Source organism: Puntigrus tetrazona, chromosome 17 (assembly GCF_018831695.1).
Source record: "Puntigrus tetrazona isolate hp1 chromosome 17, ASM1883169v1, whole genome shotgun sequence".
NCBI lineage: Eukaryota > Metazoa > Chordata > Actinopteri > Cypriniformes > Cyprinidae > Puntigrus > Puntigrus tetrazona.
Window position 1 is genome coordinate 12630718 of NC_056715.1, and position 23723 is coordinate 12654440.

The 23723-nt window shown below is 37.5% G+C and overlaps 1 protein-coding gene across 1 annotated transcript in view; it reads left to right on the forward strand.

The window, feature by feature from the left end:
- The window catches only part of adam12b (ADAM metallopeptidase domain 12b), a 66907-nt gene extending 43402 nt beyond the window's left edge, over positions 1 to 23505 (forward strand). Inside the window, 13 exon segments of the mRNA XM_043263209.1 lie at positions 3922 to 4070; positions 15253 to 15424; positions 17909 to 18007; positions 18623 to 18646; positions 18648 to 18765; positions 18768 to 18822; positions 19208 to 19254; positions 19257 to 19311; positions 20146 to 20351; positions 20912 to 20968; positions 20971 to 20990; positions 22795 to 22903; positions 23403 to 23505. Of these exon segments, the coding sequence (XP_043119144.1) occupies positions 3922 to 4070; positions 15253 to 15424; positions 17909 to 18007; positions 18623 to 18646; positions 18648 to 18765; positions 18768 to 18822; positions 19208 to 19254; positions 19257 to 19311; positions 20146 to 20351; positions 20912 to 20968; positions 20971 to 20990; positions 22795 to 22903; positions 23403 to 23452 (1161 nt within the window). The 3' untranslated portion in view covers positions 23453 to 23505.
- The last annotated feature ends 218 nt before the right edge of the window (positions 23506 to 23723 follow it).

The window sequence follows — 23723 nt, forward strand, 5'->3', positions numbered from 1 at the left end:
GCATTGAAATTTAAAGTGATAGTTCACCCTCTATAATAATTCTGTTATTAATAATCATCTTTTTGCCATTCCAAACTTGGCACATACAGACTTAAGCTTCAATAAATGCAAAAGGTTTGAAGGTTTGCAAAAGCCTCGGTCCTATTCATTGTAAGGACTTTTTTGGTGGTCAAAAAAGTTGTCTGGATTTGATATGTCATGAGGGTAAATAAATAATGAGTGTTTCATTTCCGGGTGAACTATTTCTTCAGGGTATAGGTTGTGTCCCACTCTGCTCAGATTCACCAAATCCATTTTTGTTTGTTTTTAATTCCAGAAATTTTCAACCAATCAATAGACAATGACTATTGCTTGTTTGCCCTGCACCCACTAGTCATCAGTAATACTGCTCTCACCAATGTGCTCCTTTTATAACTTCAGTCATTCACTTTTTTGTGGGTTTTTTCCTCAGCGTCAGACTACCTAATAGATAGAGCGGGAGGAAGCGAACTTATATAATGGCATATAAATCTATTTAAATGTGTAATAAAAAAAATATTAGAAAAATCTATATATATTCATTAGTGGTTTTAAACTCTAATGTAATGTAATGTAGATTCGAACTACATAGGCTGTTTAGGTTGTTTTATCTTGTAGTGCCTTGAATTTAAAAATGAGCTAAACTAATCCACGTTTAACAGCTCTTGAAGGTCATGCACAGGTTTGGTCTTCTTACTTTTAACCACCCACAAGCTGCCTGTCAGTCGGTGCGCCACCACCTATTCAAACCATTTATCGCTGCTTTGCTGCTGTATGGCTAAATAACACACATTTACATTTTTATTAGTATAGATCTATCATCTATGCCACTGTAACAAGCTGTGCCTCTTAAACAGGGCCTCACAGAGATGAAGTCATTATCCACAGGTCTGAATTACAAACTATTGTGGCGCTGTATGATAAATGATTTCAATTAACTTCTTAAAGGGATAGTTCACCAAAATGAAAGTTCTGTCATCAATTACTCACCCTCCTTTGCTGATTATTTATTTCTTCTGTCAAAAGAATGATCATGTTGTTATTTTCCGTACAACGAAAGAAGAAAGGTCACTGCAAAAAATGACAAATAAAGCACCACGAAGCTGGTGCATATGTTGCACAAATTGAGTTTTTCTATAGTACGTTTGTCATTTTTGACATCGTTTACTTCACTGTATGGACAACAGCTGCATGAGCTCATGGCATAAGGATGAGTAAATGATGACAGACATTTTCGGATGAAGTATTCCTTTATGTTATTTCATAAAATCAACAGAATGAAAGAGACAAAAGAGAACGTGTTTGATTTGGGAAAACAGCCTCTGTACACTAACCGATGTATTCTGTATTGGCAGCTGCGTTTTCAGAGTCTTGCATGTCTGTCTTCTATTCACATAAATATGGCAAACTGAGACTAACTGAAACTGGTTGTAAATTTGGTTGTAAACCAAATCCTGTGCGTGTTCTGATCAGTTGATCAGCAGTCCTGATCAGCTTAAAAACTCTTCACAATCCTCTTAGATGACTCACAAATTGTGTATGAAGATTTGAATCTAGCAGTTTGACTTTTGTGCATAAAAAGTCTTACATGATTATAGAAATTCAGAAGGTTGAAATGCCTGTGATGGGAGATTTAAAATCTGAAACTAACTTGTCAGAAACCCAAGAGCACTTAAATATGGCTGTTACCACTATAAAAGCACCGTGTTTTCAATGTGACAGCTTGGTAGTGGTTTCTTGGAATAGTTAAGTCTAGATTTCCTGTGGCATTAACCACCATATTAGTCTGCATTTACACTCAGACAGGGGCAAGTCAGTCATAATCACAATATACGGTCATCAGTGGCACCCTATAGATTCTGAATAAATGAAATGAGGCAGATAAATATCACCCCTGTTGGCTCTGAAAGCTAAGATGAGCCTGTCATGTTCCTCGCCCTGCAATCAAGGAAGAAAATGGCATTTTGATGTACAGCGAAATGGAAAAAAAGACGGTCGGGGTATAGTTGTGTGAAAAGATGGCAGCTAAATTAAGAAAAAAAAATCTGTTTCTGGGTTATTAGAGTTGGTTCGCTGGTAAACAGGTCACGTTCATGAGGCAGCAGGGAGGTTTTCTTCACCTCAGCTGAAATGGATAATGCTGAAGCTCTGCTTTGTTCTCAGTGAACAGATGATGAAGGGAGTAGAAGAAAAAGGAAAGTAGAATAAGGGCAGTGGTGCTTGTATGTGTGTTTTATGGTGAGGTTGAAAGAGATTTTAAAAGAAAGAGTTTGAAAGAGAAAAGATAAAAATTCATAGGAGCATCTACAGCCCTTCAAGAAATTTAACACGACATCACTGTCTGCCGGTCCTTTCACGTGTCATACATTATTAATCAGATGTTGTGTTTTTTTTTTCCAGTCTATAATGAAGAAGTAACTGAATATCAGTGCTGTTATTTAATTTAACATCTAATTCATTACACCATACACTGATACATTAATCAGATTCATTGCAAATAATTGTATATGTCAATATTTGTAAAAAGCCCTGAAATCATTTTATTCTGAAAGCAAAAGATTTCCTCACAGATTTTGCAATGTGGTCAAGTTGGTCAAGCAAATTTGCCCCACTGACCTACAGAAAACCACTTTGTTTGAAGTGGAGCTATGCCTGTTATGGGATGTAATAGATCATGAAATCTGCAGTCGATTGCCACTTTTTGGCCACTTTGTTTTTGCCAGTTCTGTTCCAATATAGTTGCTGAGCTGCCCTCAAATATCTGCCTCTTATTTTATGCTTAAAGTGCTGCATAAACAGTGCCTTTTACACGGCTACACTACTACTACAGTGGCCAATTATTCTTTGTTGCTCATAAAATGTTGGCAAAATTTCACTAATTAGTACAATGGGCACCTTAATATAAAGGGTGTGCAAAAAATTAACAAATCTCAATATTCATTGAAATTTTGCTGAGCATATTTTGGTTTTGTTACTTTGGCAGGTTTAGGACAGCTGTGCACATCTGACTCCCAAATCTTTTGATATTCTTCATATTCTGTGTGGGCTTTGTTTGTAGCAAAAAAAGCAATTCACTTTTAAAATAAGTTTGAAAAATGTTTACCTTACTTTAAGCATAAATGCATAAATAATGTTTTGATGTTTTAAAAAAATTTATGCTGATATTTGACAAAAAAGGGAAAATATACTTTAAATATAAACCTCAAATTGCCAGTAGGTTGTGTCAAATCACTGCATGGGTGAGTCATTGAGTCATTCATTCATCTGATTTGTTCAAAGAGCAAATTGATTAAGAAACAAAAAAAATAATAATGTCTTGTGCTTCTCTAAGATTCAAAACAGTTCTGATATGACTACTTTCTTTTTGGAAAAAATACAAAACAAGCTGTTGTATCTAAAATGTAAGTCACTTAATATTTGTTAACTTTGTTAACTGAGCTGTTCATCAAATGGATACCACATTTACATTTATAATTGTGCTGATTTTTGAAGAAAAACAAATCACTCTTTGTGTGATATTAACAACTATATCAGATTATATTAATATACCTTCTCTTTTTTAATAGGATTTTAATAGACCAGACCATGCAGTGAAAGTTTGAACCCTGTGCTCGCTCTTTAGGAGTGTTTGTTTGGTTTCTGCGATATAGTCTATAATGTCAAATCATATATAAACAACCATTACAATATTATCGGATATGATATATAGTGCACACCCTTACTGAAATCAGATTTTTTGCCATCAAATTAGTCAAACATTACTTGGATTCTAATCCTCCTCTGAGACCAATACATTTTTAGTGAGACAGTTTTGCGTTTTCAAAGTAACAGACATGAAAAAACTGCAAAAAAGATACAGCGTAAGTAGGTTAAGATACAATATGACATCCTATTTTTTCGTAGGATCACTCAGACAATCCTCTGGGAGCTGCTGTGACCTTGGCTCATGAGTTGGGTCATAACTTTGGAATGAACCACGACACACCAGAGCGAGGATGCGGCTGTAGGATGACTGTAGATCGAGGCGGCTGCATCATGACCCCTTCTACAGGGTGAGTATATGCTATAGAAATGTATTGATAACCGCTTGATGGATCACAAACCTCTGCCGGTAAATAGGAGTGTTTGAACAAATCAAAATCTAACTAGTCTATGATAACCTCCCCTCCTACTCCAGTGCGGAGTACCCTGTCTGGATTTGATGTATTAATGCACTGCAGACGTATCACTCTGCGGCTCAATTAGTCTCCGACGAGCCCTATTATCTAGGGAACGGGCAAATCACGCTCTCATCATTCATGTACACAAGAGAATAATCAGCCGTTTACCTGCATCTTATTGACCAGGGGTTAATTAGCCGTCTCTCAGTGATGAATTTGTACTACATAGCCATACGTCACCACTGACGCAAGGCTGGTCTCGGATTAAAACTCAAAAACTTGTAGATAGACGGAAGGCTTGCTTGGTCCACTCAGAAATTGTATTTCAGACATTTAGACATCACCTGGCTTCCCGTGATAACGTGATTGTTGGTAATGGTTTTCGGCATGCAGCTGGTCTTGGACATGGGTAAACACCAGGTTGATAAGGTGAGGCTGGCTCATAATGGGAAATTTCCTCTCCTTACACTTAGGCCAGTTTGCCTTATCAGACGATGAACCAGAAAGTGCGCCGGGATGGGGTCTTTAGATGTGTCGGTGGAGTAAGAGAATTGAGTGTGAATCTGCTGTCTTGGCTTGCTTAGTTTTGTGTGGCTAATGGCTGGCACAACACTGATTGGCTGATGGCTTTACAAGATTGTGCACAGTCGCAAACCTTTTACTAACCTATTTCAATTTTATTTAGTCCATTCATTAAGAGAACTCAATTATCTAAAATTTCACTATGAAATAAACATTTGCTGTTTATATTTTGCATGCAAAACGGTACACAATATACGGTTTATCATGTTTCACCTCTACCAAATGCTAACCAGCAAAACCTTGACAGTTTGGTATAATTAAACAGATTAAATGTCAAATCAGTTACTTTTTACTGTATGTAAAGTGGTGTTCAAAATGTTGGGGTTGATTACATTTTTAGTACATTTATTACATTTTAATATTGTCAAATATTATTGCAGTTTAAAAGAACTGTATTCTAAAATTGTATTTATTCCCATCATGTAAAGCAGAATTTAGCCATTGCTTCCCATTTTCAGTGTCACATAATATTTTTGTGGAAACCGTGATGCTTTTTCAGGATAGTTTGATGAATAGAAAGTTTAAAAGTACTGCATTTACTGCAGGTAAATTTAACGCTGCCTTGCTGAATAAAAACAGTAGTATACACTATGGAGGATTTCTCATTTTTGTTAGGTGTATTGTAGAGCCAATACCCCAAAATTCAATTTAAATACAAATCAAACTTTATATTTTTAAAACTAATTTTGTAGCCTTAAAATGCAACACTCTTGGCAAGCAAGACGCGCATTATCTTCTAGTGCTTTTGAGATATTCCAGAATCAGAATTGTGGCGCTTGTGAGTTCAATCTAAAGAAAGGCTGAGGTTTACAGTTTCACTCATATCGCACAAGTCAGTCACCAGTAATCATCTGTCCGCTCTCAGCTGTGACCGGTTTGCAATCTCTCTGCTGTGGCTGTCTTATCTTATAGGGGGGATATTTTTGTTGGACCGCTGCTCGACCCTGGATGACTGCCATAACAAACAGCAGAACCCTATTCTCCCATTATTTGCTCTATGACAACAAGACAACATGCTGGGAAGAAACCTCTCTGGGCTTTTTAAAGCTACCTTAGGGGAAAAGTCAGGAGAGCTGTTTTGTCATCTATTTTAGCCACAGGTACCGTGGGGAGGTTGACATCATTTTTTCTTTTTCTTTAAAGATTCATAGCTCCAAATTCTCCAGCAGCGCAATGGATAAATACTTAAAAGGACGTGGCGCTTCTGTAAAAAGAAGGTGCTTTTAAAAGAATGCTGGAGTGCTAAAGCTTGTCCCCACTTTTCAAAATAGCTCCTCGCACATTGTTCATTGCAGCGTCATTGGGGGGTTTTGAGGTCACAGTTTAGCTGAAGTTTGGTGTCTGCTTCTGATAGGTTCATGTAGGGTTTGTTTTGCGTTGTTTTAGGGGCAGCGCACATGACTTTGTTGTATCAGAGAAGCTGTGTACTATTGCAGAGTCAGGAAAATGCTGGCCTATTTTTTCGCTTCCCATGGGAGAATTGCAGACTTCCTGAGTTTATTCAACCCTAAAGGCCGAAACTTATGGACACACGCGGTCTCAAAGACACAAAAACAGATCTACTATATGCAAATATACTATAAGCCCATGGGTAGGCTAAAAAGCCCCTTTTTAATCAATGTTTTGGTCTTGTTTTAAAGGTTTTGAGGCTAAATATTTTGCTAAGTTTTTAGAGAATATACAATACCGTTCAGAAAATTTGATTTAAGATGTTTTGTTGTTGTCGAAGAAATGTATACCTTTATTCAGCATGTATTAATTGTTTCATATTTCATATTTCATATCAACATTTCACATAAAGGCTGTTACTCTGAACTGAAAGTTACTAAAAGTTATTTTTCAGTTACTGAAAAAGTTTCCACAGAATATTGAGCAGCACAACATCAAATCAGCATATTAGAAAGATTTCTGAAGGATCATATTACACTGAAGTCGGGAATAATGTATGATAAAAACTACATTTTAAATATATTAAACAGAAATGATTTAATAACAATAATAATACTAATAATAATTACTACTGCTAATGATAATTACTTTCTGCTGATTAAATAAATACAGCTTTGGTATACATTAGAGACGTCTTTCAAAAACAATTGTAGCATTGAATTGAAATGTATAATCTAAATTTAAGATACTGTGTGAATAAAAAATAATAATATTAAAAAATATACCTAAATTACAAGATTTGCTTTAAGAAGTTACTTGTGTTTTTTGATCTTGCATGCATGTCAACCTGTTGTTAGGGACTCCCAAAATCAAAATATGAACATTACCCAAAACAGGGGCAATTTAAGGATAAGATATTTGTACTAGAAAAGTTGAGATAAATACTGATAAAGAATCATTATTTGCAGATAAAAATAGACACACAGATGCAGGTATAAAGAAAAAAACATTCTTAGTTTTCATTTTCTCCATATGTTTGTTTCTTTGTTTCCATGCTGTTTTGACTGCCTAAATAAACCTCCTGTAAGTTGGCTCTAACAAAGCACACAATCTGGCTCTGATTTATTCAGTTCCTCAAAACCCTTTTCCTGCTGTTGCTGGATGTGTTGCGCTGTTCTTACTCTGCAAGGATCTATTTTAAAGTTCAAACATGAGAAATTCATGATCTTGCACGCAGCGTTTTTCTCTTTTTGACAGCTGCTGCGAGCTCTCAGCCCCAGTATTCTATCCGCAGCATCGAACGAACAATACCATACGGTCTGAGAGATTCAGAGCTGGAAACTCAGCAGAATTGCAAAAACAATTGCAAATGAGAATGAATAAGATGGACTGACAGACAGGACAAACAGACAAAACAAAGAATAATGCAGAGACAAAAATAGAAATTAAGAGAGCAGGCTAAAGCATAAACAGGAAGTTATTGTCTGCTTCTTAATGTTTTAACCAATACAATAGCCAACATTTGCGGCAAACAATAGTTTGAGGAAGCGAAAAGTCATTCGTTTGAAAACGAATGGAGGAAATTGTATTGCTCAACATGGCGCCTCAAAGAAAAGGATGCCTTCGATTTAGAGAGCTAATCTGACTTACGTATAAATCCAATTCAAAATTTGTAACCCCACTGTATGTTATTGTTTCCTCATTCAGTTAGACAGGAACGATAAATGCAAAACTGGAAATTGCTGTCAGGGATGCAACCGAGATGACCGTAAGGCGGACTAACTTACTCTTGAAAGGCACCAAAGTACAAGCACAGCATATATCTTAGCTCGAGGTGTAAGGCTCTCAGCAGGAGGTTAAACATTGTGATTTCACTTCTTACCTAACACAATCTCTGCCTGTATCTTCACTACAGAGCAGATGAGGGAAGAGCGTTTGCCAATAATATTAAGCATGTCAGATGGCCTTTTGGAAAGAGCACATCAGATGTTATCGCAATGGGTATCGCTTTCACCTTTTATTGAGGCGGCCACACACTGAATCCCAAACGGCGGTGTTATCTTCTAAACGACAGGCAGAACAATAGAGCCCAACTTTGAATCAGTTTGTGTCGCCGGAGGAGGCTGATTAAACAGACATTAATTTCCTCATTCCGCACCTATTGCTGATAGCGTAACAGCTCTAATAGGTCAAAGTCAGAATGGTGGTTTGAAAAAGTCTAGATGCAAATGACGTTGAATTGCAGATTTTTTTTTTCTATCACTTAGAAACTGTCCAGGCAGGTTAATGCAAAAGATTGTGTGTGTGTGTGTGTGTGTGTGTGCACAAACGTTTAAATATTTATGTCATTTATAAGTAATGGATTTAGTGAAGGCTCTTGGGAAAAAAGTGCCTGTGGTGACATTTTTGTGAAATATGTAGCTTCTTACATGTTTCACAACACTTTCAAAGTGAATTGTCCAGTAAGTGGCACTTTATCCTAAACAGATGAAAATGAATCTGCCAATGTTTTATTGCTTTAGTTGTTGAACATATTGCAACTGAGAGTGTTACCAAAAGCTAACATCACATAAAAATACACTTACTGAAGCAACCATGACACTGTAGTTTGGTTCTTCAAACTGTTTCTTTGTTAATTGTATGATGTTGTACCAGGGGAGCTACCGAGCATGTTTACTATGCCAGAAAATCCGTACATAATGAGCTGGTTACGTGATGCAAATGTCAAAATACTTTAGATTACAAATTTTGCATTATGCTAAAAGTGATATATGAAGTCATAACATAGTACCATTCAAGGAACCTTTATAAAAGATAAGTATTAATTAATCGGTAACCTGACGCTGTATCATATTTTGGGTAAATAGGAATAAATCTTATTAGTGTTTTACTGCCCCAAGTGTTCATTTCAGCTGGAAACTGCTGTGAATTATGGGTATGTTTATGGAGTTTGGTTTGGTATGTTTTATGGTTTTCTGAGTGTTTCTTTAAACACTTTGTCATGCAAGGGTGTGTGTATTATGATATCAGATGTCATCATGGTTTGACCGGGAACCAGGCAGCTCTGACATTTCCCAAAATGAAATCTGAACGTTTGGAATTCTGTGACATACTGAAGAGAGGTTCAGTGTCCAGGAGATTGCTCAGGAATCAGGAATGCTCAGTTGTTTCCAGGAATACGTGGGTAACACGCAAGCTCAGCTGAAACAATACTCATCGGGGTGTGTTTCTGCGTGTGTGAACACCCTCCATAATCTAAAACAACAGCCGAGCCTTATGCATCTCATGCATCTAGTTGGACCTCAAGTGCACCTCCAGTCAGAAGAACCAGGTTTGATATTTTAAGTTGGTTGGTTTAAGTTGGATATTTGGAAGTGGATTCTTAAAAGGACAGTTCACCCTGAAAGCAAAATCCTGTCATCGTTTACTCGTTATGTCAGTCCGAGTCAACACATACAATGTTCTTTCTTCATCAGAACACAAAATATATATATATTTTTTTATGTTTTCCAGAAGAACTAAGATGGATGTCAAGTGCATTTTATTCTGTTCCTATTTTATGGTTTCAGCCTTGAATATTGCACTTTTGTGATACTTCTGTGATGCTTTGTGTCTTGAAAGCCTCAGCTTGAAAGCTTCAGACCAAAATTCACTGGAGTACATTCAAAATGAATTGGTACGTTTTTTGAAAGAGATCAGGTTTGGAACGTCATGACACCCTCACCCTGATTTTTTGGTTTTTTTGGAGTGAAGTATCCAGTTATCTACATCAAAAACAAGTGTTTGGTTGACCGGCTTCAAACCAGTTTCGACCAGCCTGCTAGTCTTTTAATTTCTTTCATTCCCCTCCGACTGACTTGTTTTCAACATTTACCTCTTGTGTTCTGCTAAGTGCAGTGTTGTAGCTAGTTGCGTCGGGGCTTTTCTCACCCCTGCCCTGTAATTTAAAGATCTCTAAAGCACAGCAGGTGCACTGGCCTCAGATCAGAGTTGCCAACAGCGCGAGCGAGATTGATTAGAGCCATTGGTTTTCTGCAAACACTCAACATCTCACTGTTTCATAAATATATCAAAATGTTTAAGCACACTCGCTTAGGAGAGGACAGCAGGCGTGTAATTTCAGAATAATTTACACCGTAATCAGCATCTGGGTTCATTGTAGTGCTCAATAGTCTTGGAAAAGATGTGGTTTCGCTTAGCGAGAATTATGAAGCAGATGCTTAATGATAGCAGTTAAAGTTTCAGATGCAAGCAGATCTTTGAGTTGAGAAAAGAGGTTTTGACAGGGTAGACTGCAGGAGTTCTCTGTGGATTTTTGTGCGTCTGCGGCAGTGATTTACTGGGGAAAAGAAGAAAAGTGCAGTTTAGGCAGGAAGGATTTGTTGTGTGCTCAAATTTGAATTGATAAGGAGGGCTTTAGGGGTCGGGTAGATGCTGGGAACAGAGCAAATCATTTGGTAATCAGGAAAGTTGAGTGAAGAGTAAAAGCTTTGATTGCGCTATGTAAATACGGACATGTGTTTGTTTGCATGTGTTTTTTATGCATGGCTGTATCTGTGCTCACTCTTATCCCAACAGCACTTTTTGAGAGTGGACTGGCACGCAAATCTCATGCTCATGTGTGCCTCAAACCATCTCTGCATGCCAGGCCATACAAACCAATCTGGCTTTTGCATCCGCCATTCTTCACCACGCCAAGTGCGCTTAACCCACTTGACCTGATGCCAGCTTCTCCGAGCTTAGCCCGTGCCATTCCAAGCTCTCTGTCCCCAATGCCAATCCCTCTTTAAACCAAAGTCCTTTCCTCTGTCACATTACTATTCTAGCCCTCGCTGCTGCAAACGGCTCATTGCACAAACTACAACACCCCTTAAATGTCATTTTTGGATCATTAGCTTTTTCTTAGGGTGTTTAAGATACAGTGTGTGTCGCTTCCATTTGCAAATGTCATGACTTTTACTTCCAGACGCCCCTACTGATTGGTCTCTTTCAACTGTAATCCCTTTAAAGGCGGCATTAAAACTCGCATGCGCTTGATTGTGCCCCAGCACTGCTACACTGCTGGCATCTGTGAGAATTGCAGAATACCAGGGGCTTGTTGCAAATCAGTGTTTTGGGGCTAAATTGCTTGTGTCTGTTTTATTGTCACTAAACTGACTTTGTTGATTCGCAATAAAGCACTGAAGTCTCGATAGAGGTCTGTCTGTTTCTTTTGTGGGTGAATTATGATGGTGTATGTGCAGTCCTATAATAAAGAGAAGTCAAAATGCAATCTATTTAATGTCTTGATTGTTTCTCTTAGACTAGTTTTTTTCAAAATGAGGTCTGAAAGGGGGCATTAATTCATATTGCATGTTTAACACAGTCATTTAAAGTTTGTTACACGCATTTAAAAACTTTGCCTTTCCCCCCAAAACTTTACGCACAGTTCCATGTATTGCACACACAAAATGCAAAATACCTCACATCTCTTGCTAAATAAAGCACTGCATTCAAAATATCATAAGCACGTCTCAAAAGCAAACCTTTGAAAACACTGTAGCATTTGCTGTAATATTAGTTCTTGTTAGATTTTTGTGTTACATAGAGAATTGTGTGTTGCAAAAATTGTTTTATAGTGTATAGTTTTGGAGATTTGGTTGTTCTGGTGTTTGAGTGTCAGGTTTTTCAAAATTGTGTGACAAATAAGATTTTGTGTTTACACAGTTGAAAAAACTGTAAAACTGTTTTTTCATACATACATTCATACATATACATACTGTACATACATAGAAAGAAAGAAATTATTTATTTGCTTATTCATTCACTAATTTTTATTTATCTCTGTATTTAACAATAAATACAGACACACACATTCATCCATCTATAAATATATGAATAAATAATTACATCAAATCAGATTTAACAAAATACCAAAAAGTTATATCAAAGTTAATCTTATAAGATTCTATTATTATTATTATTTTTTATATATTTTTTTTAATTAATTCAATATTTAAATAAATTATCAGATCAGATTTTTAGTTTCTGATAAGAATTCTTTCAGAATTTTTACATTTATTTTATTAATTCTTTTATTTATTTAATTTTTGTTCGTATCTATGTCATTTGCAGTCATTTATGTCTTCGATTGTCTCATTGTTGTCTGCTTTAGACATTTTAAGAGAAACAAAGCAGATACTTAAATGAAATGAGAGAAACCAATGAGTAATACTCTACAGTCCGGGGTGTTGTGTTTTTAGGCAGGGTGCAGTGAGGACACAGGGGGAAGTATGAGGACAGACCCAGAAACCCCCTCGCAGGAGTCCAGAGTCCACCTCCATGCGTTTGGCTCCCACCACAAAACCCCAAACAAGCAGTCACTTACCCCCAGGGAGCGCAGATGTTCCCGGCAAACAGTTTCTCCTCCCCACACCTCCCTCCATCCTTCCCTCCCGTTTTCCTCTCTTTCATCTGCAGAGTTTATTTTGCCATACTGGCACCGATGACAGAACGGCTTCTTGTCTGAGTCATGGATGTTTGATTCAGGCCCGTGTTCCTGTGTTTGCTCGCTGAAGGTGAGCGCTGAGGTTGTCTTTGATGAGCGCGGGTGGCGGCGAAACAGTCGGGTCCCAGCGGACAGAGCTGAGGTGTTAAAAGCGCGAGAGTTCATCAGCAAACTCTTCAAAGGCTCCGGTCAAGGGTGCATGAAAGTGAGAGGGATGTGACATGCATGTGGCTGCACACGTCTGTTTGACAACCGTTTTTGATGTGGATGAAAGATTGTGGCATTAGCTGGAAATATTATTCAGCACTGAAGAGCTTGGTAGGGATGAGTATCCACTCTGTTGAATAAAACAGTAAAAGTACTTAGTTTTTTGCGGCATGTTATGCTTCAGATGCAATCGTTTTCTTATCCCTATCAGGCTGTTTAACTAGCTTAACCAGCTAGAAATACTTGGTCAGTCAGCTTTATAGTCAAGAGAGCAGTTTTTCCAACTCCAAAACCAGCATAAATAAATATTTGTATCATAGAAATATATAATTTATTGAAATAATAAATTATTAAAATAATCACTGACTACTGTAGTAAGTGTTGTTTATTACAAATTAAATAATCTGAATAAAATTTGCATAAAAAAATGTTATTTCTTTCTTCAACTGATTATTGTGTAATCTAACACTTTAAAATGGTCCTTTGCCATACATTTTAAATTAAAATTAAACTAAATAAATTAACTAAATTAGGATCTTATGGGAACTTCATAAAATAATATAAAAAGCAATAAACTATAATTTAAATTCAATTAAACATGCTCAATGTCACGTTTGCTTACACCTGACTTGAATATTTCTTTTATTTATCACCCGACTATTTTTTTATGCTTTAAAATGTTACTTTAAATTACTATTGAAGTATTGCTGAATTTCGTACCAATTTGTATTTATATACGGTATATATGGAAATTTGACATTTTAAAAAATATATAATTTTAGTTTCCTTAATATCATTTTAGTTTATTTCAAGAAACATAAATATATATATAATGTTTCAATGTTATTACCAAACATAACCATATGCTGTAATTTTTCAGCACAGACATGTAACACCCATTAACCTTATGATTATTAATGTTTTAATCCTCTCTTCACATGCATGCATGCATACACTATTAATCTGCAGGAAGAGCCGCTTTCGCTTTTTCGAAAACACACAAATTCAAGGACATCCATTTATTCAGCGTTATATATTTATGAGTGCATAGCAAATACGCACTTTGTTGTTTAGCTTGTTTGTTGGGGTGAGTTAGTGAACTGAAGACTCTGGCAACAGACCATGAAGGATCTTCTGCAGTGCTCTCCAGTGAGCAGAGCCCAGACCCAAATGAGTTTCATTTGCTCTCCTCTCAGATATCTCACCTCGTCTCGCTCCCTGCCCGAGGCAGCCGCCCCAGACCGAGGCTGTCATGTGATCGTCCGCTGCTCTGCTTCATCTGAAAGAGCTCTGCCTTTGTGTCCACTTGGCCTCTGCAGTGACCGCGGTCAGGCTGAGTCACACCCGGTGCTGGTTTGTTTATAATCGTGTATCGGTACTGATGAATTAACATGAATAGTACCATATGGGCTTATGCTTAGCTGGCTTAGTGTTCTATCACGTAGAGGACCCGGGCGTGAATGTCACGGTGGAAGGTCATATGCTAATTCGCTTTGTTTTGTTGTCATTTTTCTGCTTGTAGAAGTAATGCCAGTAATGACTTTGGGAATTTGAACACTTGAAACTTTTTATGCTTGGCTGGGTTGCTGAGATTATGCACCATTATATCCAGTGGCCTCTTTTTCTCTTAATACTAAGTTATTGCTAAAATCCTTTAGTTTTAAAAATTGATTTGGCTAAACAAACATTTGGTGGGAAGCTTTTTATTGGCTAAGATTACCGCTCAAAAGAGCCTTTGCGTGAGTCCAGGCTTGCTTATGACTTGTGTGGACATGCTGTTAACCAGCAAAACAAAGTTAGTAAAGATGATTGACCAGCATGATTGTTCAGATGAGAGTTTGCTGACCTCATGAGAAAATGTTATTAACTTATAAAATATTACATTAAATAAAACCAACACAAAAAAATGAAATAAAATAAACCAAAAAATATATGTGGTTTGGCGGGAGAAGGAGCACTCGAGAATTAAATAAACTTAAAATGATTTAATCCAATAACGGGCAAAATAATATATACAGGCAGACAGGACATAAACCACATGTAGGTAACCTCGACGTTCGGCCAAAGCGTGAAATCAAACACACAGGACTTAAATACACAAGGTAATTGACTAAATTAACAAGACACTGCTGAAGACAATAATACAATTAATAGGAAGGTAGGGCACAGAGAGCACATGGCACGAGACAAAAACAATAAACAAAGAGTCCAGAGACATGACAATATGAAATCCTTAATAAAAATTCTAAACAAACAAAAGATAAATAATAAATAAATGCCTGTAATTTAAAAATGTACAAAAAATAAATGAAATTTAAAGTAAGAAGCCCGATGGGGATAACATAATAAATAATAAATAAAATATATATTTAATAAATTTTCACTTTCCCTTTTTTTCTTTGTGAACAGGTACCCGTTCCCCACGGTGTTCAGTACGTGTAGTAAGAAGGATCTGGTGGCTAGTCTGGAGAAGGGGGTGGGCATGTGTTTATACAATATGCCTGAAGTCAAAATGCTCTACGGGGGACAAAAATGTGGCAACGGCTACATTGAGGAAGGAGAGGAGTGTGACTGCGGAGAGAGGAGGTATGAAGACTCACACACATCAAAGACCTTTTTACGTCACAACAAAGCAGACCGCTGCTAGGATTAGCAGATCTGAACCAGGTCCATATCTAGTCTTTGGTGATGTCTGGAATTTGATTTGGTCCGTTTAATATTCACAGGCTAAATCATGGCTTTCGATATGGATATGTCAGTAAATGTCAGTGAATCGCTTTTATTTATATAGCGCTTTTAACAGTACATTTTATGTCAAAGCACTTAACAGTATTGAATAGGAAATAGAGTGATAGTTATGTATATTGATTAAACACTTCATTTTCTATTAAATGCGCATCTAAGCAAGACAGCGCCAAGAGACCAAAACCCCATACATGACAGAATGGGAAAAAAAACCTTTGGAGGCCAGTTGGGGCCAGTTCCTATGTTTATAGATTTGAACTATACATATACTACTTTTTAGTAGTCAGATTTTTCTTATTTTTTAACGCTAGCTTTATTTTTGGTTCCAAATGAAATTAAAAATATTTTTAGATCATTTATAAATATAAAATGGGATGCATATAAAATGCCAGCTGCACTGTTATTACTGAATATAAAAATTACAGTGAAAAAAAACCCTCTAAAAGTACTGCATTAGAAAAAGCGACTGCCATGTCACTAATCTTATTTCAATTACTGCAGGGTGTCTTTGAAATGATTCATAGTGTGAAATTCCATTTACTTTCAAATCATTAATGCCCTAAAAACAGCTAAATATTCTGCACAGGAAAGTTCTGTGCATTTCTGACCTATTCAAATAAATGTTGCAGCTCCCGTCAGAGTTTGTGACGTAAAAGAGCTATTAGGACCCGGGTTCGAGTCCAGAACGACGTCATCTGTGCGGCCTGATCCCATTCCACCTCTCTGTTTCCCTTCCTGTCTGTCTCTTCTGTCCTATAAATAAATACTAAAATGTCCCTAAATATCATGTAGTAATGGAACTGGAGACTTCAAAAATGGTCTATGTAATTTAGATGTCATGCAGGCATATTGTGTCAATGCAGACCTGAGGAAAAAAGCCTGGCCTGAACTTTAAAGTCTAGGATCTTGTTATAGGGGAAAGTTTGCTTCAGAATGGCACCCGTGAGCTCCAGTGATCTCACCGGGGGGAACGAGGGAGGAAGCGGGTAAAGAGCAGAGAGGAAGCCCAGCAGCGGGTCTTGAGTGTTGGGTAGAAGGATGAGAGAAGCCCATCCCCCATCGTTTCACACTAGTGATGGTAGTTTAGAGAAAACAGCAGGTCTGTAAAGAGATTTCTGTGACTCTGAGGAGCAGTTGGAGCCAGAGACTGACCGAACCCAGCCCAACCCTCCAGCACCTTCCACACCAGGACCTTGTTAAGAGTGGGAGAAAAGGAGTGAAAGAGAGGAATAAAAAGTCCATAGAGGTTGTGTGTGTGTGTGTGTGTGTGTGTGTGTGTGGTGTATGAAGCTACATTTTAGTGCTTGAGGCCTTAATGAGCTTCTTGTGTACTTTTGGAGAAGAACAAAGCTCACTATGCCTCACTACAGCAACAAAACATGATTTTTAGTCTTCAAAATTCACCTCTTCCTCTCTCCCTCTCTTTTCTGAGATAAATGTCCTCTTTCCTTCAATTGTGCTTGGACTCTGGCGTTCCCATCACTTCCAGTCTCGGGTCAGTGATGATGTCACTCACTTAGACACGTACACACATGAACACGGTTCACTGATACCAGGGGTTCAGAGTTTGAGAAAACAACATCTTTTTTTCAGAACAATGCATGGACCACTAATTTAAACCAGACCATGTCGACGCACTCGCATACACAAACCTACAGTAACGTTTCCAAATTTTTTTTTTTGTTACCATGGATGCAAAGAGCCGGTTGACAGAAGGGAATTTCCTAAAAGAATATGAGCTCCACACCTGGAACTAATATTTAATACAGTGATCACACTGGGCGACTGTTCAGACTTTTTCCCATTGTTTTCTGTAACCCCTAATTATCTAATATCAAATTAAAGGGTCACAGCCTGTGCTATTGTAGCATTTATTTTTCCTTAAAGTCTGCTTATTATATTTAGTCAAGGTTTTCCTGCATTTAAAACAATTGTAATTCAGCTTTTTGGCCATTTTATACAATTATCCAACTTCATTTTGACAATTAACCATCTTCACTTAAGCGATCTCTATTAAAATATTCTAAGCTTTTTGTAATTTTTAGTATTATTTTGCTTTTTCATTTTTTGCCGATGCTTTGTTTGCTTTGCTTTTTACTTTTTGTTCTTTGTTTACTTGCCCTGTTTTGTGCTTTGTTTTTATTTTTCATACTTTATTTTCAGTTTTGTTGGGTTGTTCTTTGTTTACTCTGCTTGTTTTGCCTGTTTATTTCTTTTGTCTTGCTTAAACTCAGGACTACAGTTAAATAAAGTGTACTATGAGTGACTAGTTGATACAGTGACACACGTGCCTTCAAATCTGTCGTCATCCCTGTGTTTTCTTCAGGAGTGTCTGAATCCCTGCTGCAACGCTTCACTAGCCTGCACCCTCAAGGGAGATGCTGTGTGTGCCCATGGACAGTGCTGTGAAGGCTGCCAGGTACTTTTGTGAATCTCTCTTGTCCCTCTATCCTCTTCATTCATTCTTTCTCTGTGTGTAATATAAAGGCGTGGAAATCGCATTCTCTTTGCCCCATTAATAAGTGTAACATGAACCAACATTTGCACTCCAAACATAGTCACTCAGTTTCCTCTCAGGCCTCCAGACACATAAATCTGGCGCTGGCTCGTTCACTTACTGGGAAAAAAGCCAGAGCAGGGCCCTCCCGGAACAGACCCCAGAACAGGGATCGTGTTCGCGCAGATTTTACAACAAACTACAATAAGCTTTCAACATAGTGCTTCGTTAAATGAAAATAGCAACTAAAAGAATTTAATCTTGCCACTTTCTCGGACCGTATTTAGTTTCTTAGTGCCAGTTAAGGAATCGTTTTTGGAGAGCTTTTTCCATGAACTACTGACTACTGTCTTTGTAATTCATGCAAAGCTTGTCTCTGCGTGACTTTGAGTTTATCCCATAGTGCTTGCATTGAAGTTGAGTGTATATTTCTCTTTGCTTTATTTTGAAGAAATCTCCATTAGGTGACACAGTGCACTTTTTAGGTTGGCTCTCTGTTGTTGTCTTAAGCCTTTTTGTTCCTGTGTGTCTGTGCAGTTAAAACCAGCTGGGACTCCTTGCCAGAGAGTCCAGTAACTCCTGTGACTTACCGAATTCTGCTTTGGAACAAATCCCCCACTGCCCTGCCAATGTGTACTTGCACAGCGGACACGCGTGCCACAATATGGATGGTTACTGCTACACGGCATCTGTCAGACTCATGAGCAGCAATGCATCACTCTGTGAGGACCAGGTTGGTACCTCTGTAGATTCAATATCACGGATATCTGCAGGGTTCCTAGGCTTATTTGGTTGACTAAAATTGATTGTGGGGTTCCTTGGTATATATTTCATTAATCATATATTTCTAGCGCTGTAATTCTATATGTAACCATTGTCAAACCAGAACTTCCAGCATGCATTCATTCACGGCAAGCTCAAGCAATAATACAGCTCACACTGATTGCTGTTATTTATTCCATATGTCTGTTCATACTTCCAAAGGATCAGGCCACAGTCTGACATATGTTAGTCTTTCATCTGTTTTTGGTTTTTATACAAGCTGAAACAAGATGGAAGGAGTGTACTGATGTCACATTTCCTTATGCTGTTTTATTTTCATTCTTTCTTGTTTTCCAGGAGCAAAACCTGCCCGGGAATCTGTTTTGAAAGAGTAAACTCTGCAGGTGATCCTATGGAAATTGTGGAAAAGACTCCAAAAGTTCTTTTGCTAAATGCCAAGCAAGGTACAGTTAGAGTCATGATACTACAGCACTACAATCTTTTTCTTACCATACGATTACATTGATTTTTCAAATTTTCTTCAATTTTACATTATTTGCCTTTTGTTTTGTACTTGTTTTTGTCGTTTTGCTCGATTGGCAAAACTACACTTTCTATTTAGTTTCTGTGTATGTTCTGCTTCATTTATTTTGCTTTGATCATTTAGTTTTGTTTGTCTCTGCTTTGCTTTTCGTTTTGCTTATTTGATACTACCGTCCTCTTTTATTCGTTAAACCATTTCTTTGCTTGCCATGTAACGTTTTCAGCTTAATTTTTGTGGTACCTCGGCAAATGCAAAAGCTTAGCTTTTATAGTATCGATACAAGCGTGCATAATTAGAACCAGTGACTGACAAGGAAATAGCTGTGTGCATGCCCATTCTCAAACAAAAAGAATATTAAAATAAAAGAACGTTAAGTGTAAAATGGAGAATAAATATTCCTTAAGGTTGTTCTGATTCATTCCATATCACTTGCTGTCTAATTATTATGGGATGGCCCATCAAACACGTTGTAATGAATGTAATTTTATTAATTTCTTTGTAGCTGTGACATTATTATTCAGAGACTGTGGCAGCCCCATGGTTTTGCATGTAATCTCTTGTCACTATTCAATTACACTCTTAGCTCCTCACAGATGAGTGAGAGGGTGTGAAAAGCGAGATTACCTCAAGACAACACAATCTCTCTCTCGGTTTTCCATGCGTTTTATCGCCTTATCGCATTTATTCAGTGTAAAAACATTTAGCTTTGTTGTGGCATGCTCACTTCTTGTATTTTGTCTCGTGGTTTAAACAGGGATGCTAGGTGTGGAAAATTCCAGTGCCAAGGAGGTGCCAACAGGCCGGTGATCGGAACCAATGCGGTTTCCATAGAGACCAACATACCTCTGCAGGAGGGTGGCGTCTTCTGTGCGCCCGGGACACATGTGTACCTGGGTGGCGATATGCCTGATCCAGGACTGGTGTTGGCAGGCACTAAGTGCGCTGAGGAATGGTACGACAATAAATCATTTTAGAGATTATTTGTGTCATCGAAATTATGCTATTGGTTTATCAGCTAGGCTGAGATTATATTTAGCCATTTTTATCGCTTTTCATTGACCATTTGTTTTGCTTTCGTGTTAAGTTTGTTTGATCATTAACCTCACCAGCGTGTCAGTTTCAACATCGTATGTTGTTACCGCGACTTTTCTGTGAATACTCGATTCTGATTGGTCAGTCGCCACATTTCATAGTTTGTTATTCCCAGATAACGACCGGTAAAACTAATAACACAGGCTCATTCCGGGGACTCACGAATCACCTTGACCGTTAGTTAATTATACATATCACTCCGCTGCCACTGAGTGTTTGGCTTAGTAAAATATTATAACCTTATTATGATTATTTCTTTGGTTTTAAGCAAATACGTAAATTTAATTTGCGCTCTATTTTACAGCATGTGAAGTTACATGTTCTTACCGTACATAAAATAAAAAAATCAGTCGACCGGTAATTAAAGCCAATAATATATATGTTTATTTCTTAACCTGTATTTCTCTCTTTCTCTCTCTCATCATAACAGATCTGTTTGAACAGGCAGTGTCAGAATGTCAGTGTCTTCGGAGTGCACAAGTGCTCTGGAAATTATATGGAAGAGGGGTAAAAGGTTGCTTCCACTGTCAGTCGAGAAATTTCCTCAAATCTGCTGGAAAAGTTTTTTTTTAATCTCTTTAATTTTTTCTGACATTAGTTATCAGGCATTAGGCTCATATTGGAGTAGGGAGCATGAGACAGTAAGTCAGCGCAAATTATTTCCCTCCACTGAAAGTCTCGCCTTTTACAGAAATGTCCATTTCATTACATTATAGCTGTCTGCCGGGGGGACAGCATGTGCCCATAATAGCACTTAGCTAACTAGGTGCACACACTATAACTTCACTTGAACTAGATTACTGAATTACAAATTCGAATGAAATAGCAGTTAAAAGCAGAGATAAGACACTGATACTGTTCTAAATTAGATTACATCATAACCTTGTGTCAGTCGTGGTCATTCATGGAAGCTTGATACATTTAAAGGGATAGTTCACCCCAAAATGAAAATCTGTCATTTACTAATCTTGCTTTTTTTTTCTTGTATGACCCGTATGACTTTCTTTTATCCAGGAAAAACTGGATAATGAGGAGGAATGTAGGGAACCGTTAATATGTCCCTTTCCTATGCTTAACATTTCAATATTCTCCTATAGAATATCGCAGCTTGCACCGTTCTCAAAAACTTCACTTTGTGTTTCAAGAAATAAAATCATAAAGATATAGAAAACAACATTCGAATAAGTTCGATTTTAGGTAAACACCGTTGTTTTCCGAGCATGCTGGGTGACTTGAGGCTTGTCTCAGCTGTTGAGGTACTTCAAAATCAATCTCTGTCATTCCAATAAGGTTATAAGAGTCATATTTAATTCATTTGTGTACCATTTAAAGTGCCATTCATCATGCACATGCGCTGTTTTGCCAGAGGACTGCTGAAATGCCTGTCGTTAAACGTTGTGGCCAAGAACACCCCGCATTGTCTTTTGCATTTTGCACCCACTGTCATCTCCGAGAACGCGCGTGCAAGCGTGTAATGTTTTATTTATTCTCTCTTGTTTTTGCTTCCTAAATTGGAATTCTTATTTTTGTCTGTAGGCTGTGCAATTGCATCCATTTTTTCTCCAAGTTCTATTTCCTTACTGGATCTGCGCTGCAAGACAGATTGATCACTGTTAATAAAGATGTTGGTAGCTCTGTAAGCATTCTGCCAGAACCTGGATGCTACGAATGCTAGTTGTTTTTAAGCCGGATCAGACCCCTTCAAAGGCCCAGGCCTAGAACAATAGAAGACCACTAAATACTGAGACCAATACTAGACCCCTTGAGCCTCACCCTTGAAAGCCAAGACCTCGAATAATACTAAACCACTGGGGTCATTGGTTTCTAGTCTTGAGAGGTCTCAAGATCAACCCCACAAAAGGCTACGAACAATCTCATTAATCCTTGAAATTTAAGAGTCTGTCTGCTGAGAAGGGTCTGTTTTTAAAACCAGGAAGCTGGATGAGAGAGTTTGAGAATCTGAAAAGTTTCTTCATGTTTTTATGGTAGGGGAAAGACGTAGCTGCATGACATATAATATGCAGACAGTGATTTAAACATCAAGTGACATCAATCAACTTATGCAGCGACCCCTGACATATACCTGATGGAAAAATTTGATGCATTTTTGTGAAAATGGAAAATGTTGCCCTTGAATGCAACATTGAACAGAGCAACCATGAACTGAATGCTCATGAGGAGATTTCATACCATTATCCCCAGAATTCATAAACATTGAACAGCGGGGTGTTGCTGATAATGTCCAGCAGGAAATTTGATCAGGAGGTTTGAGCTGCATGTGGCATTGATGCCAGTTGCTTTATGTTTACAGGAATGTAACAACAAGAAGAATTGCCACTGTGAAGCTCACTGGGCACCTCCTTTCTGTGATAGGACGGGGTTTGGCGGCAGCGTCGACAGCGGACCAATGAGACAAGCTGGTAAAGTGACGGACAACTGCACTTTTTCAATTACCTGCTAGCGCAGTATGCATTACACTAACATTGCATGACATGCTGCAGTGCCTCTGTGCTCCTTTCCATTCAAAGTTCAGAAGCATACTCTTTTTTTTTTCATAATTTATTACAGAAACAACTTTTAACTTGAAATGAAACAAATGCGGCCTTAGCCACAAATTAGTTACAAATCTGTCAATCTCTGTCTGTACTTCTGTTGTTCTCTATCATTCTAAGAAATTTCAGACAACTCAGCACAAAAGAAATGGAACAAAACCGCCTTTTCTTAAACCTTTATTTGTTTATTTATTTATTTATTTATTTTTCTGAACTTTATTTCAACTCTACACAAAGAAATAATGCAAAATGACCATCCTTAGTCACAATAAGGTTACACATTTACAAAAGTATTTACATTTATTAAGTATTTGCATTAACATTTATTAACTATTATTATATCGAAAATATATGTATTTATTTTCAGAAACAGCTGTACACAAAGGAAGCAAATTTATGAAAATTGACCATCCTTAGTGACAGATAAGTTATACATTTACAAATGCATTTACATTTATGCATTTAGCATGTACTTTACATAAAGCAAATTACAAGAGTAACAAAGCAATTTGTTTACACGATGGCATATTTATTTATTTATATTAGACCTATTTCAGAATACATTACATTTTGCCTGACTAGGAGCGTTTCTGTTTGCCAACATGCATGAAGTCTGTTTCGACTTTTACGGCCTTTGTGCATTCAGATTTCCCAGCTGTATCGCTTGAGGAAGTGCACTAGCTCTAAC